Below are 17,398 nucleotides of genomic sequence, written 5' to 3' on the forward strand. Positions count from 1 at the left end.
GAAAATCTCACCCAAGGGAGTGACCTTAACAGGCTGGGTGGGCAGACGCCCCTCCCAGAAGCCTCTCTGTTAGGGTTGGCAGTTCTCTCTGTCCCCCACCCCTCCAGCCCAATCTGACAACTTGGGTGCTATACATGCCAGCTAGTGGTGTTGGAATTGTTACTGATGAACAACCCCTGAAGGGATATGGAACTGGGGCCCAGGCCCAGGCCCAGGCCTGCCCCCCCCACCCCGAGGACTTGAATATCCTTCACCCTCCAGCATCACCGCCCCCCTTTCCGCAACTTGGGGAATGCGGGAAATACCAGACTCTGGGCTGGAGGAACTGGCCCTGCTCAGTAGCTCTCACTCTGCTCTCCCCTCCTTCCCAGCCCAGTCTGTCTCAAAGAAAAAGGCAAAGCCCCGCCCCTGGGCTCAAGGGGTGGGCCCGGGCCGGCCGAGGGCGTGTCGGCCGCGGGGCGGGGTCCGACCCGAACCAGCTTCTCTCGGCCGAGGCACCTCGGCTTCCCTGGGCTGGCAGGAGGCGGCGGAGGCGGACGCTGGACACTGGACATTGCCCAGTCTATGGAGAGAGCCACCGGACTCTGAGACCGCGGCGCGCAGGAGGCGAGCTCGGCCCCGGGCTTGGTTGGCTGGGGTCAGCGTCTGGGGGCTGCACCAGGAGGCTGCGCGGGTCCCTTCTGTCTCCGCCATGGGGGACGTGCTGTCCACGCACCTGGACGACAGCCGGCGCCAATACATCGCAGGTGAGTGCGCTGCGCCGTCTGCCTGGGCTTCCATCGGGTGGTTCCCCGTACTGCATGGAGGCCGGACTCCCCTCCTGCGTTCTTGACTCCCCGCCCGAGGGGGCCCGCAGCCCTAGCCGGGTTTCCGCTCCGCGTCCCTTCCCATCCTCCCCTCCCCACTCTCCCGCCCTGTGGCTCCCCCCCCCCCCCCCTGCCTCCGCTCGGCTCCCGGGCTCGGAAAAGAAGAGGAGGCTCGCTTCGAGAGCGGGGACCGGGTGCTTCCTCCAGTGTGAGCGCTTAGTCTCGAGTGGGGCAGAGTTAAGGCTGGCCCCATCCCCTGGGTGCCCCGTCCTGCTATTTGATCTCCGGGTGTGTGCCTTCTGGGTCGGTGGCTGGGATTCAGGCCCAGCTTCGACTTCAGCTCTTCCCTTCTTGTAGGCTCCAGACGCTTGCTGGCTCGTGGGAGGAGATTGGTGATTCCTACCAGCCTTTACTCGCCCCGTCTGAGTGCCACCACCTCCCTCCTTCAGTCTTCCTCTCTTGCCCATTTGCACTTAAAGAATGCCTTCTGCTCTTTGCCCTCTATCTTTGAAGCTGCTAGGGGTTTGGGAAGCTCTCTGGCAAACTTTTTGCAGTCACGCACTGCAGAAGGGTCCCAGAGCAGCTCCATTGAGGTTTCGGGTAACATACTTTTTAATAACGGTCAGCAGGGCTGGACAGTCATCCTAGTCTCACAGTTCCATTTAACTCTGCCATGCTTCTTCATTCCTGCCCCTCCTCCTGCTTAGCGGCAAGTCCCATCTCCTTCCTGGAGCCTTCCTTGACCACTTCCAGCCCTCGTTCCTGGGAGCTGTGGTCTGATAAATCGCTGTCCTTTTCAGAGCCTAGCACGGGACTGGACATTTATAGTAGATGTTCAGTAAATGTTGGTACAGTGATCTTACAGGTCACTCCTCTTAGACGAGCCCTGGACTCAACCTATATTTGGGTCTTCACAAATACTCCTGACTCCCCCAGCTAAGACTCCTAGAGCGTAAGGATGGGGAAATAGGGTAAATGAGTGTTAGCTACTGTGTCTTTGCTCCCATAGATGAGTCTTCTCCATTGCTCAAAAGCATTAAAGAGGAATGAGGGCATGGTGAAGCATACTGCAGGGTGCTTTGTGGTGCCACTGTAAGGTGGAAGCTAGTTTGGGGCCTTTGGAGGGCTGAAGGCTGTCTAACATTCCAGTCCCCAGATTTTCTGAGAGTCCGGAACACATACTCAGGGGACTGGAATGTGGGACAGACACCATCCAAGCAGAACCCCTTAGAAATTCCAGTGTAGGTGCTTTTTGCTAATCTACTATATATACTTTTTGCTTATTTATTATAAATGCATTTCCTAGTACCCCGGCCCATAGTATTTAACTTTCCTTCAATAAATTATTTACAAAATTCCTACCATGTGTGCCTACTATCCTAAGGTCTCTCAAGAAACCTGGAGGAGATGAATTGTATGATACCAGACAGAAAATGATAGTGCCACAGAGGAGGTATGAACAAGTCTCTAGGAAATAGAAAACAGAGGTATTATTCCCAAGACCCTGCTTCTGTCCAAGCTGATGACACTTTTGTTGAGGTCCAGCTCTGTTGAGACCTGTTTATACAGAGCCTGTCCTGAGGAGGTGTAGAGAAAAGAGAGGGTTGATCTCTAGCTCTTACCTACTCTCTGTCCCCCTACCCCATGTCCTGCCCTCCCCATCCCCCCATGACACCAGTTGAATATGCTTTGCTGAAACCAGGGTGGAGTGTAGGGATGCCTTCTCCAAGGGCCTGCTTTTCTTCAGCACTGTTAATAACCCTCCTTCAAATGCCTTAAATTCCTGGTCCAGCCCCACCTGGGGCCGAAGTCTGAAAGGGGCTAGGGAAATATAGGATCTAATGCCTTAACCTCCCACTGACCTGAGCAGCCTTGGAAATGCTTCTTCCACAGACAAGGGATCATTTCATCCCTTTAGGAAGAAATCCCATAGGCTCTGCCTCTCTCCTTCCTTCTCCTTTGGGGACACTTTCATTTTGACAATGAAATTTGCAGAAACCTTTTGTAGTACCTCCTTTTCCAGCCCTTTAAAAAGTCACCTTTAGGAGCATCCCTTCTCACAGATGCTAGAACAATATTTGTTATCCTGAAATTTGGTTTCCTAGGGTAGGTTCCCCCCACCCCATAAACCTTAGAGCAGGTGAAAGCCAGGTGGCAAGTCCTGGCAAAGGTCAGGAGCTTTCAAACTGTTGATAATGTTTTGTTTATTCAGTCCCTTTCATCCATGAATTTCAAAGCATCTTGCAAGCATCAACTTGCTTGCCCACCAGTATCCATGTGGGGTAAATGGCAGACCTGATCCCTCTTTAAGGATCATGGAACTAGGTGAAGCTACCACTCCTACAAAGTGTGGGTCTCCCAAGCTCTCCCTAGCTCTCCATCCTCTCCCTTACCCCTCCCCCCAAAAGCTGGCATTTCAACCTCCATAGCAACATAAGACTCTTGATGTTGGTATTCCCAAGACTTGTCTTCAGGGATAGCAGCCCAGCTTTTAACTTGTATTATACTATAGAGCTCTGAGAACGGTCACTTGTCTGTATTTTCTTGGACAGTCTAGCATAGGAAGTCTGTAGCTGATACCTAAAAAAAAAAAAAAAAAGAACCTCAGGACAAGTAGGAGCTGTATGTTCCTGCAGCTTCTGGACCAAGCAAACTGTCTACATAGTGGTGGTAGTGAGGATCATTGCTATTCAAGGCAGTCTTGTGTAAGAGAAAACAGACTTATTCTGTATAGCATTAGAAGGCAGAAGTAGAGCCAATGAATGAAAGTAACAGAAATATTTTGGCTCAATAGAAGGAAGGGTTGTCCAACAGAACTGTCTAAAATAGAATATGAACTACCTTGCAAGGTAATGAGTTCCCCATTACTGGAAGATCCAAAGAAGGTTGGGCTATGGAGACTTTAATGCATTTTCTGACTAAGATTGTATGATTGTACCTTATGATCCCTTCAAGTCAGTTGGGCCATGGTTGGTGAGGGAATGTAGGTAGAGACAATGTTGTAGATGATTAATAAGTGTTAGATGCTGATGCATCTTTGATACTTCAAAGTATAAAAAGTTTTAGATTAAAAAAAATTTTGTCTTTAAAAAAAAGTTTGTAACTGTGGGATTGTCCACAGATCTCACTTGAGGTAAAGGGGGCCTGTGGTTTTTAGCTTCATGTTTATACTACCCCAGAGATATGTGGGTGTCTAACTTTCAACTCACTTAGGACCAGGAAACCGCAATGAACAGGAAGTGATACCCAATGGACTGTTCAATGGGTGTAGTGAGGCCAGAAGAGTGTGGTTTGGGCATTTGCCTTATGATGGAGGCTTCACCATCCATGCCCAGATATTGATACCATCTTAATTTTGTGTGGTATTGCTTCTGTCACATAGCATTGTCATACTGTAGAGGTCTGTTTGGTAGTGTGGGTGTGGATGTAGGGGTAGGACCAGTAAGTCATCAAGCATTTATTAAAAAAAACCTCCCGTCTGTCAGTCTCTGTGCTAAATGCTGGGGATACAAAGTACAAAAGTGAGATAGTTTCTGCCTTCAAGGAACTTACCTTCTATTGGGGAGGCATTTGTATTTGCTTTCAAGCACATGGGAATCACACATTTCTGTACTATTCTGTGTTCAATAAAAGAACTTCTAAACCTTTGGTCCATGAACTTTAAAAAAATACTTTGATAACTTTTTCAGCATAATTGGTTTCATTTATAATTCTCCATATTTTATTTTATATATTTAAAAACATTATTCTGAGAAGTGGTCCACGGGCTTCACCAGATGGCCAAAGGGGTCTATGTTTTAAAAAAATTTAAAACCCGTACTTTACAGTACAATTCCCCCCACAAAACCAGAGTTGCAGTATCCGTCTTGCTGGATATGAGAGCTAGGATGCATGTGGTTTACGTAACACAGAGTTAAGAAGGAAAGGATCTGAATCATCACTGAGCCTTGCACATAGTAGGTGCTCATTAAATGTGAAATTGAGTTGAAATCTACCTCTTAATAATACCTTTTTTAGAAGGGAATCTTTAATTAGTCAGATATTTTAGGGCTATAATAGTCTTTTAATTTTTTTTTTGTCTAGTCAATTTAATTGCCAGAGACACCATCTTTCTTATTCCCACATCCCCTCCCCTACTCCCCCCCAACTCAGAAAAACTTAATTCAACTTAACCAAGGCACCCTGCACAGTGAGCAAAATTGATTTGGAGCCAAGCCAAATGAGACTGTTGTACTGAAGGAAGAGGAGAGTATTAAGGGATTTATCCTTGAAAAAGGCATTGCTAAAGCTGACCGACTTTGACCTCCCAAACGTACAGCTGCATTGGGAACATATTGAAGGATTTGTAATCATCCAGTCCCTCCCCTTCACAGCTCCAGCCTTGACCGCACAAAGTATGTCTGGGGACCTTCACGTCATAACTGAGACCCTGAATCTGAAGGAGAGAGGGGCAATTTCATCTCCTAACTGATGCCTGCTCAGTTGGGTGCTATGCCTGGGTAGATGCCAGGCCCAAGGCAGGCTGTGGAAGATAAAAAGACAGGCCTGCAGGGGCTGAGTGGGAAAGGGGGAGGGAACAGACCATCATGTGTCAAAAGCTCTTGTATAGGTTGCACAAATACATCACTCCCCTTATTACTCATGTCTGAAACTCATGAACAATCTCCCTTTGACCAGTGCCATTCTCCTTCTGAACAGCCTCCTCCCCTTCCCCCTCCACTCGTGACTCATTTAACCTCGGGTCTCCTCTAGCATCATCCTGTGGTTTCAGAAATTCCTGAGCAACATTTTAGATGCCCCCCCCCCACACAACCCTTCTACTTCCCTGACTAGAGGAAGAAGGGTTTCTGTAGAATGGGGTGGGCACAGCTTTAGGGAAGGATTAGGGCAGATGCCAGGGGTTTAACACCATGCAGGTGTGGCTAGTTAAGTAGTTGCTACTCATGGAATCCTAGAATCAGGGCTAAAGATCTTAGAGGAGGGTGGAGAGAAGAGAAATGGAATGGTGGTGGCTCAGGACCCTAGGGGAGGAAAATTGGAAACATAGGCAACACCTCTCATCAATAAATGCTACCCATAAGTATGTGTGTCTGGAAATCCCAGATGCACCTAGGGCAAGTGTGCTCTGTGAGTGATATTAAATCATTGGACTCTCAGAAAGAGGGGAGGAATGATCTGCTGATTAGAAAACGTGAACCTCTTTCTAAGCAAGTATGCTGCATGAGCCAGGTCAGCAGTGATACAGTGAATAGGAAGAGCCTGAGCTTCACAGGCAGAGCTGAGGATAGCAGTAGGATCTGCACCTGTGATTTCACACGGGTATCGGGAAGTCTCTGATGAGGGAACTCCCTGATGAGGGAACTCCCTCCAGAAATGCAGGTTGGTATCTCCTCTGCAACTTAGAGTCTTAGAGAAGTGTCCAAAACAGTTTGAAGCTACATGACTTACTCAGTCACAAAGCTAGTGTGTGTCAGGGTCAGGGTCAGGCCTTGAACCCACAACCTTCAGACTCCAAAGCCTTGTAGGAAATGATTAGAAAGAGCACTGACTTAAGAGCCAGAGGACCTAGGCTCTAATCCCACCTCTGACACTATCTATGTGACTATGGGCAAGTTACTTAACCTCCCTAGGCCTCAATATTCTCTTCTGTAAGTCAACAAGTCAACAAGCATTTATTAAGCACTTACTGTGTGCCAAGCACTGTGCTAAGTCATCGGTAAAACTAGATAGCCCATGAAGCCTCTTCCAATTCCAGATCTGTGATCCCGGAATCCTAACTGCTCCCACCATGGTTCAGAACTGTTGTATCCTGTAGTCAAAGAATGGGTATTGTCCCAAAGAGGAGACTTTTACAGGCAGGAAACATCCAATCTCTTTATTTGGATGGTAAGTGTATGTCTTCTTAATCTAATGGGCTGCTGGTGATGCTTGGTAGCTAGCTGGCTTAGCAGGACAAATAAGAGTTGACTGCCCAAGACATGTCCAGCATAATATAGAAAATCTAACCTATGTGTAATTATAATGCCCTAACTTGACCTCAGTGAAGAGATCTAAGAATATTCCTCCTTTCCTTCTTTCCAGAGGTAGGGGGGCAATGGGTTTGGAACAGTGCATACACCGTCAGACTTGGTTGACGTGTTAGTTTTGTTTAACTATCTCTGTCTGTCTGTCTCTCCTCTCTCTTTTTCTCTCCTCTTTGTCTCTCTCTGTCTCTCTTTCTCTGTTTCTCTCTCTCTCTCTCTCTGTCTCTGTTTCTCTCTCTCTGTCTCTGTCTCCTAGTGAGTAGAGGAAGCGATATCTTGGGAAATGAAGGTGATGTACAAAATCAAAGATATCAATAAAGAGGACAAAAAATAAAAGCACAGTCAACTTGCACTACCTTATGTTCTACACATAATAGCCACATTGATCTACTTGCCTTAAGCAATATCTATCATCCAACGATATCTATCAATTTTAAGGTTGGAGTTACAGTTATTTCCATTATTTTTTTTCATGCTCTTGTTTTGTGTGACCTTGAGCAAGTCACTAAATTGTATATACCTGGGATGGAGTCTGTAGGGGAAGGTGGTGGACAGCTGGAGGCGCTGAGCTAAAGCATGGCCTTTCTCCGGTCAAGCAGGAATCTTTGGGGAAGAAGGACAAAAAGAACCCCAAACTGGAGCTCATCTGCAGGCAGCGCTTGGGTTGGTGGAGAGCTCAGTCACCTGTTATCACTGAACACCTACCTACTATGAGCAGTCCGCTCTTGTGAAAGAAGCACTAGGCAAGGAACTAGAAGATCAAATAGCTAGTCCCGACATTAATTAGTCGTGTTTGTTTATATGAGTCATTAGGCTTTGTTTTCTTCTTCTGTAAAATGATTAGATAAAGGGGCAGTAAGAACCATGCTCTGGACCTGGAGCCAGGAGAGGACTGGGTGGGAATTATACCTCTGGTAATCAGTCAGCAAGCATTTATTAAGCAATTCCTATGTGCCCGGCACTGTGCCAAGCCTTGGAATGCAAAGAAAGCTAAAAATAGCCCCTTCCCTTAAGGAGCTTATAGTCTAATGGCAGAGACCACATGTAAATAACAAGATACATACCGGATATATACAGAGTAGCTGTTAGGTAATCTCATAGAGAATACTTACTAACCATGCAACCCTGGGTAACTCACTTAACTTCTCTAAACCTCAGTTTCCTCATCTGTAAAATGGGGGTGATAATGCCTTTCACAAAGTTATTATGAGGATCCATTTAGATGGCTATAGAGCCCTATAAACCTTAGAGTGGTACATGAATGTCAGCTACCATTATTAAATAGATATGGTCTCTTTGGAGCTTATGGTTGTATTGGAGAGAAAACATATAGACGTGAAAAAAGACAACTAACAATAGGAAACATTTTGTGATGGTGGCTCATTTGTATGTAGGGCAACACACTTGAGCATTGTAGGAGTGTGGAGGGAGATCTCCCTGTGGGCTGAGGCTGTTGGGAAAGATTGCATTGAGGAGGTCAGAAATGAGCTGGGCCTTGAAGGATGGACTGCCTTCCTAGAGGGAAGAGCATTCTAAGTAGAGGAAACGGCCAGAACAAAGGGAGGAAAATGATTCGAGAGGCATTAAGAGGACAGTGAGCAGACTCATCTGGCTGGAGCAGAAGTTTCTCATAGGGTTGTAGTAGGAGGTAAGTTGGAGCCAGATAATGGAGGACTTTGAATGCCAGGTTGAGGAGCTGAGATTTAAGGATCAAGTAGGGAACAAAAAGCCACTGAAGGTTTTTTAGAAAGGGCTATGCCCCCGCCTCCCCCAGGTTCTGTTCTGGGCTCTGTGGCTTGGCTGTGGGTTCTTTCTTTGGAATGTCCTAGCTTGTCTCTTCCTGCCTGAACAGTCTGTGTCAGGCCCGCTACTGGTGAGGGAGGTGTGTATGGAAAAGGCAGGTTGGGGGCTGGGAGGGTGGGCTGATGGTGATATTGGTGAAGGATCTGATTTTCTGTAAACCCAACAGAACTGTTCCTTTCTCAACAAAGTAGCCTTTCCCACATGGACCTGGTTTTAAGCCATCCAGTGCTTAGCACAGTGCCTGGCACACTATAAGCACTTAATAAGTACTTGTTGACTGATTAACAGTCTTTGGACCCCTTCTCTTTTGGTTTTGATTTTTGTCAGTGATTAGCTCTCTCTGTCTCATCCAGCCTAGAAGTACGGCAGCCATTCTACTGCAGGTGGCATTGACATCACAAGACATCAACGATAACTGGCCTAGAAGCTTTGACCTGCTCTGTTTCCGACCTGGGCCATCCTCCTTAGGCATCCTGGTGGTCAGGTGTCCTCCCCACACCTCACACCCCACCCCCACCATCTTGGGGCTGGACTTAGTGAAGACACTCAATCACTTTAGCCCTACTGTAGCTCAGAACTCTCTAGCTCAAATGGCCTACCAGCCTCAGCTTCCTGGTAACAGAAATTTCAGGGGTGTGCCACTACACTAGGTAGGGTTTGCTTTTGGACTGTTCCCTCCTTTTGTGCCCTTCCTCTACCTCTCCCTCCTTCCCCTCAGCATGCAGGCCCCTGTTACACAAAAGGAAAAAATGGTGGTGGGACATGAGAAAGTTCTAATTTTCTTCCCTCCGGCCATACTGATCAATTCATTGTCCCCCCCAACACATCCCAGATTCCCTCTTCAGGTGTTTTGCTCCAGACATGGGGATCCCATTCTACTAGATTTTATTTCCTCATAGAGTTATAAAAGGTTAGTGTTAGAAGTGATCTCATCTAATAACAGGATCATAGATTTAGAGCTGGAAGAGACCTAATTGGCCAGTGACTCCAACCCCATCATTTTACAGATGAGGAAACTGAAGGAAGGCTCTAAGATGTTAAATGACTTGCCCAGTCACAGTCCCACTAAGTGTCTCAGCGAGGATTTGAACTCAGATCTTCTTGGTTTATCAAATATATCCCATTATTTTAGAAGTGAAGAAATAGAATTAAAGTTTCAGGGCAAGTGGTTTGCCCAGAGTCACACAGTAAATTAGTGGCAGGACGGTGACTAGATGAGAACTTAGGCCTTTAATTTATGCTGGGTTATTTTTTTTCCCTCTGATAATATTTCACATTCCTCAAAGGTAGTTTAAAGGTAACTAAAAGTATTCCACTTGTCCTTAAAGTTATCAAACCTAATATTGATGATCTCTAATGTCTGTTCTAGCTTTGCCTTATATTCTGTGATTCTTTTGATTCTAATATTCTATGATTCTAATCTTCAATGAATTTCTAATAAAGCCCTTTAAAGACTTTGGAAGCAAAGCCACCCTGGAGTGGAATGCCTCTTACGTTTTCAGAGATGTGGACGTTTATACTCAGATCCCAGACACTCAGCTTATTTTAAAATTGCTGCTTTAGTTTTTCTGTCTTGGGAAACAGCAGAAGAACTAAAAATCAGGATGATGTGGCCAGCAAGCAGAGGGGGAGGGGGGAGGGAACGATTAGTTCTCTAGGCCCAGAGGTGGGGCATACAAAGAGTATAATTTAAAAACCGAATAAACAAACAAAACACCCACAGAGCTAGGCTCTGTTTTGGGCACAAAGATCAGCCCTGTGTCTGCCCCTAGAGGAACTCACAGTTTGCTGGAACCCAACCATTCAGACCTGATCACACACTTATAGTAAGGCATTTTAACAGATTAAGCATATATATACACAGGACCTTAACATCTGAGGATAGGGTTCTGTCCTCCAGTGCTTTTGACAACTTGGAGGAGAAGGCAGGGTGTGCATGGGGAGAGGGAAGGAGTGTTGAGTCAAAACTGGTGATTGGGTTGTCTTTTAAGAGATTTACAGGATAAAGAAATATCCTCTGGCCCTTGAAAAATTCACCTTGGGTTTTGCCTTTTGTTCTTGGCACTCTGCCCTGATTGAGGGTGTGATGCCTCCCTCAAGTTCCCATCATCCTACAAAGGTACATTCTCTTAGGCTGGGTCACTAACAGTGTGACTTTGGGTAAGCTGCTTCTCGTCTCTGGGACGTGATTTCATCATCTGCTAACAGTAGGCTCTACGGTGGATGAGCACAGCTCATTCCAGGGAGATTGGAAAATTCTATTTTGATCTGCCTTTTTGCCCCCAACTTGGAAAGGAGTAGCTATTCCCTGTAAAACTTCCCAGACCCCAGAGATGATTCAACAGATGATTCAACAATATTCAGTAAACATTTGTTGAGCATTTACTATGTTAGGCATATATTACATCAGAAATCTGGGTTCTGGTCCTGGCTGTGCCATTAGCTAACTAGCTGAGTGATATGGAGCAAATTACTTAACTTCACTGGACATCAAAATCCTCATCTGTAAAGTGAAGGGGTTGGTCCTTTCCAGCTCCAACATTCTATAATAAGTCTTTATTTCATAGCTCAGACCTTTCTAATCAGAAACCAGATGAAAGGACCGAGATCATAGAACATTAAAGTGGGAGGGACCTTTAAAGATTATCGTGTACAGTGTTTCTCATACTTCTTTTTGCCCACAGTATTATTCTTTTACACGATATTGGAGGATAGCGTGTAATTGGAAGTGTAAGGTCTAAACAATGTGTGATGAGGCTGAACCTTGTGGTCCACTAATGTGCCCTAAATACTCTTTGAGTCGTGTTAAGTCAGCAAGCGTTTATGAAGCATCTCTTATGTGCCAGGCACTGGGCTAAATTCTGGGAATATAAAGAAAGTCCCTGCCTTTAAAGAGCTTACAGTCTAATGGAGGAAATAACATGCAAATTATGTATGTAACAAGGAAAAAATTGGGGGAGATAATCTTTGAAAACCACCGATCTAGCCAGCCATTCAGTTACCAGGTAGGTATGTATTGAGCACCTACCACATGCCCACACTGTGGGCCTTACAAAGAGGTATAGGACGTGGCTTTTTGCCTTCCAGGAGTTTATGGTGTAGCTTTGGAGACGGCACTTAACCCAGAAAACAATAAGAGAGTAATGAAAGGTTGAACTGTAGTATTCAAAATACAGGAAGGAGGAGTACAGAAAAGAGAGAGAGAACAGTGGGGCCCGAAGTCATCAGGGGGTGGAAGGACTTGGGCTGGACCTCAGTGGATGAGTATTTCATATTTCAAGGTTCCATAGTTTTCTCAGCATGGACCCTCCTTCTACCTGTGCAGATTGAACAGTTGATATACAGTTTAAGAGCTAAACATTGAGAACAACTGTGGCTGAACAAGGCCTCTATCTCTCTACCCCACCAAAAGCTAGCCTGATGATGAAGAGTGCCTCTGAATCCCACTGGTCCTCTGACAAAATTTATATAATCATAAATTCAAATTCTGGTTCTGCCACTATGTGTCCTTGGGCAAATCACTCAACCTCTCTGAGCCTCAGTTTCCTCAAATGTAAAGTGAGAGGGTTGGACCAGATGACCCCCAAAGGTCCTTTCCAGCTCTGAATCTATGACCCTTTGCTTACCAGACCCATACTCAAGATTTTCTGATCTAGTAGGAGCGCCCAGAATTTGTGCTCTGCCAGCATGTGTTCTTCAGGAACCTGGGAGTGCCTCCAAATCATGGTAAGACAGTGGAGTAAGAAAGACCTCAGTAGAATAGAGCCATCCTGACCATTGATAATTGATTGGAGTGCCTGGTTGTGCTGACCTTAGCTTGGGTAATGTTTGGGTCTTTTTGTTGCTTGGATGTAACAATCTTTCATCTCTGTGCCTTTGCACCTGGCCATCCCCCATGCCTAGCATGCTCTCACTTCCTACCTTTACCTCCTGGTGTCTCTGGCTTCCTTCCAGACTCAGCCCAAATTCCACCTTCTGCAAGAGTCCTTTTCTGGTCCCCTCCATTGCTAATGCCTTCTGTCTAAGATTACCTTCCATTTATGCCATATGTATCCTGCATGTATAATTTTTTGTCTATGTTCTCCCCTATGCTAGAGTACAAACTGTTTTCACCCAGTGCTTGGTTCAGAGTCGGCATGTAAATGTTTTTGATTGGTTGTCTGGCTGTTCATCTGTAAAATAAGGGCATTGCTCTAGATGACTTTGGAAGTCCCTTCCAGCTGTCAATCTGATCTTATGAGTTTAGAATGAAGTAGAACGGAACTGAAGTAGCTCTTATCTTGGGCTCTGGGGACCTTCTCTCCTAAGCCCAGGAATCTTTTCCAGGCAGTAGTGGTAAAGGCGAGCAGCAGTTTGGTCACCACCATGTCTCCTGTGCACTGGTGGAGATCTTTGAGAACTTTCCCTGGCTTCCTAACTTTAGGGAAAAAAAAAAGGCATGCTATCTGTATGGATGCAAGGATTCTGACTGGTGACCCTTGGGTTGGGGAAGAACAGTTTTTTATTTTTATTTTTATTTGTTACTCTCTAACAATGTTTGGGAAACAGGGGACACACTTTCCCATAAACATATTCCAAGCAGGTGGGGGACGAGCAATTCTTTATTGAAATTCCTTTTAAAAGGAAATATCTGTATTGCAGTGTAACCTTGACAATGGTGTCTTTCTCCTTCCTTGAAATTATGTTAAGAGACCAAGTGTACCTCCCAGAGTTTTGTAGAGAGAAATAGGCCCTTTCAACCACGTACAGGGGATTAATGGCTGGAGGGAGAAAATTTCCTCAGTCATAAAATTCTGGGTGGGGGCCTACTGAGCAAATTCAAGGGTTCCCTGCCCTTCTTCTCTCCTTTCCTGTTTCCTTGGCAAAGTTGCATCAGAAGAAGAAGAAAAAAAAATTGTTCTCCTAGTTTAGGTCTCAGAGTGGAATCTCACTCACCCACCCCCATTGCCTTCCCTCTTCCTATTCTTGCCTTTCTGTGTTTCCCCTCCCCCCCCACCCCTTTCTTTCTTCTTGTTACCTCCCCTCCCCCTTGGGAGGGGTCTCTCTTCTTTTTTCATTCCCTCTCATCTTTTTCTTCTTCTCTGCCCTCGCTTATCCCATTCTTTCTCTCTCTCTGTCACCCCCCAGCTCTTGAGGGTTTTCAAGTGTCATTCCTTGACTGTCTGCTCTACCACAGACAGACTTCATTCTGTCCTCCCCAGAGATGCAGAATAAGAAGGAGCAGGGCCCTGACGCTAAGGAGAGAACAGAAGGTCTCTTTGGTGTGTCTGCTTTGTCTGTGAGAGCCTTTATCCACTTCAAAGTTGGCTTTTTTACAGATCCAGTCCTAGCTCCCTAGAATGTAAGAACTGGAAGGGACTCTGGATTATCTAGTCTAACCCTTTATTTTATAGGAAGACTCTAGGAAATTTGAGTCCCAGGAAGATTCCCAGGGACCAAAGCCTGAATCTCTTGTCCCAGGGATGAGTTAAATCAGCAAGCATTTAATTATCAACTGTCTATTATATGCCTAGGTCCCCTGTTAGGTTCTGGGTTTACCAAGGAAAAAAAAAATTGGAAACAGGATAAAATGGGAATGTTTAAGTGCAGTGGATGGGATAGACATGAGAATTTACATGGGTTTAAAAATAATTTTTGACATCTGCCCACATCTGGAGGGTGGAACAATCCAGGCTTTGTGTGGCTCATCTAGCTTGAAAGCCATTAGTGTCTCTGTCTCTTTCTCATATATGTGTGTATATATATTTTATACATATATATGTGTATATATGTATGTGTATATACATATGTACACACACAGACGTGTGCCTTATATGTGATTGTGCTTTAAGAGAGACTGACAGCCATATGTATGTGTGTGTGTGTGTAGGAAGCGTCTGTGTATCTGTGTGTATGCAGCCAGGTGGTGCAGTGGATAAAGTGCAGGATCTAGAGTCAGGAAGACATGAGTTCAAATACGGCCTCAGGTAATTACTAGCTGAATGACCCTGGGCAACTCATTTAACCTTGTTTGCCTCAGTATCCTAATCTCTAAAATGAGCTGGAGAAGGAAATGGCAAACCACTCCAGTATCTTTGCCAGGAAAACCTCAAATGGAGTCACAAAGAGTTGGACACAACTGAAGTGACTGAACAACAGCAAAATCATATGCTCTAGTTTCTCCCAGCTCTGCCACTAAATTACTGTGTGAACATGGGTAAATTGCTTCATCTCTCTGTGCCTGTTTTCTGATCTGAAATATGAAATAGAAATTAAAAATTCCATCTTGAAGGGCTATTGTGAGTTTCAAAAGAAACAAAAGGATTGTGATAACACTTTTGAAAACTTTCTGGGAATCTATAAATGTAAGTTGATATAAGTAAAATCTATATTCTCAGTCCTAAATGTGCCTATTTCTTTACCCTAGATGGTTTAGTCACTTGGACGATTCTGAAAGCTCAAGTGGGGTTGGTTATTAACATTGTGACCACTGGTTTTATTGTAGCCTTTGCAAAAGTTACAGTTTCTTTTTTCCTCTCCTAAACTGGGATAAGGAGACCAGACCCAGTGCCAGGGTTGGCCATGAGGAAGCTATAAACTTTTCAGTCTAATAAGCAGAGCACTGTGCTAGGTAGGACCCAGGGACCCTAAGACCAAACAAAACAAACAAAACCCTCACCAACCCAAGGAAGGAGTGAACACTAGCTGATAATGGGACTAGGAAAAGCGTCCCATAGGAAATAGCACATTAGATAAACCTTAAAGGAAGGAACCAAAAGGCAGAAGGGAAGAGGGAGTCCATTCCAGGCATAAAGGACAAGTGTAAAGACATGAAGCTAGCTGCTCGATTGAATGCCAAAACTGACCTCATGATGAGTCTCCCTAAACCTTCCCCCTCCTAACAGAGGCCAACACCATGGTCTCAGTTCCTCAGGCTCCCAACCTTGGAGTCATCCTGGATTCCTCCCCGTCTCTCACTCCCCATATCCAAGCTGTCCCCAAGAGCTGTCAATTTCACCTTTTTGACATCTCTCAAATGCTCCCCCTTCTCTTTTCTGACACTGGCCCCACTTCGGTGCAGACCCTCATCACCTTACACCTGGATTATTGAACTAGCCTGCTGGTGGTCTGCCTGCCTCAAGTGTCTCCCCACTCCAATCCATCCTCCATTCAGCCCCTAAAATGACTTTCCTAAAGCACAAGATTGATGGCATTCAAAGCCCTCCATAACCTAGCCCAGTTCTACTTTTCCAGTCTTCTTATATCTTATTCTCTCACACATACTCCTTGATCCGTTGACACTGGCTCCCTGCTCGTTTGACGAACTCCATCTCTTGGCTCTGGGAATTTTCTCTCCCTCATGGCTGGAATGCTCTCCCTCCTCATCACCTACTGGCTTCCCTGGCTTCCTTTAAATCCCAGCTACAATCTCACCTTCTTAATTTCCCAACGCTCTTAATTCCAGTGCCTTTCCTCTGTTAATTATTTACCAATTATCCTGTAGATGGCTTGTTTGTACATATTTGCTTTCTTGTTGTCTCTTTAATTAGATCTAGAACTTCTTGACTTTTGCCCTTCTTTGTACCCTCCATGCTTAGCATTGAGGCCATTAACATGAGGCCATTCCTTGCCTGATTTCTTCCCTAGCCTTAATGAATGGGCACTGCCTCAGTCAAACTGAGACCTGGGAAAGATCTTAACTTAAAAAGGCCAAGGTCTCCCACTGCATCCAGGGCCATCTCTGGTTGTCCTGATCTTTATCTTGCTACTGGACCTAGATGGCTCCAGAGGAGAGAGTGAGGCTGGTGACTTTGCACAGCCCTTCCTTACTTCAGTCCAATTCACTTGCAAGTCATGGCATCACCTTCTTGATGCCATGGTCCTCTTTGAAAGTGAAGGACAAACAACAACAGCTTAGCACAGTGCTTCGAACATAGTAGACATTTAATAAATGTTTATTGCCTGACTGACTGAGTTTAAAGAACAACGTGTAATTCAATTTGGTTAGAATGTAGGGTGCAGGCAAAGTAGTAAGGTGCAATAAACTTGAAATAGTAGAATGGAGGAGCCAGATTTTGAAGGACTTTAAATGCCAAGCTGAGTAGTTTGTATTTTAGCCTACAGAAAATAGGAAGCCGTTGAAGCTTCTTCAGTAGGGAAGTGACATGGTTAATTAAACTAGAGGATTTTTTTCTGCAGCCAAGTGGAAGATGGATTGAAGAAGGGAGAGTGTTGGGAAACATGGGACTAATTAAGAGTTTCTTGCAATAGGCTAGGTGAAAAATAATGAAGGCCAGAACTAGGGGCAGAAAAAAATGATAAAGGCCAGAACTAAGGGAGGGGTGGAGAAAAAAGGACAGCTAAAAGATATATTGGGGAGGTGGTAAAATCAATAAGACTTAGTAACTGATTGAATATGGAGAGTGAGGGTCAGGGAAGAGTCCAGGGTTATGAACCTGGGTGATTGGAGCCTAAGTGAGGGGTGGTACCCTCAATAGAAAGAGGGAGATTTGTGAGAAAGGTAGATCTGAGGGAAGGAGATAATGAGTTGCATTTTGAACAAGTTGAGCTTAAAATGCCCATGGGACCTTTAGGTAGAGATGTCTAAGAAGCAGTTGGTGAGGTGGTGCTGGTGCTCAAGATATAAATTCGGGATAGATACCGAGATCTGGGGAGTCACTGCTGCTTCCTCCTCTTTCATTGGTGAGTTCCTCCTCAGGACCCCATTTCATGAAGTGCTTATTTCTCTCTGAGATCCATCCTGACTCTACAGATTTTCCACCTCCC

The 17,398-nt window shown here is 45.2% G+C and overlaps 1 protein-coding gene across 1 annotated transcript in view; it reads left to right on the forward strand.

The window, feature by feature from the left end:
* Positions 1-480: 480 nt before the first annotated feature.
* Positions 481-17,398, forward strand: part of FAM129B (family with sequence similarity 129 member B) — a 111,554-nt gene continuing 94,636 nt past the window's right edge. The window contains exon 1 of the mRNA XM_027869419.1: positions 481-746. Coding sequence (XP_027725220.1) covers positions 692-746 — 55 coding nt within the window. The 5' untranslated portion in view covers positions 481-691. The remainder of the gene's footprint in view (positions 747-17,398) is intronic.

The sequence above is a fragment of the Vombatus ursinus genome, unplaced genomic scaffold, assembly GCF_900497805.2.
Source record: "Vombatus ursinus unplaced genomic scaffold, bare-nosed wombat genome assembly UNPS02014793.1, whole genome shotgun sequence".
NCBI classification, from domain to species: Eukaryota; Metazoa; Chordata; class Mammalia; order Diprotodontia; family Vombatidae; genus Vombatus; species Vombatus ursinus.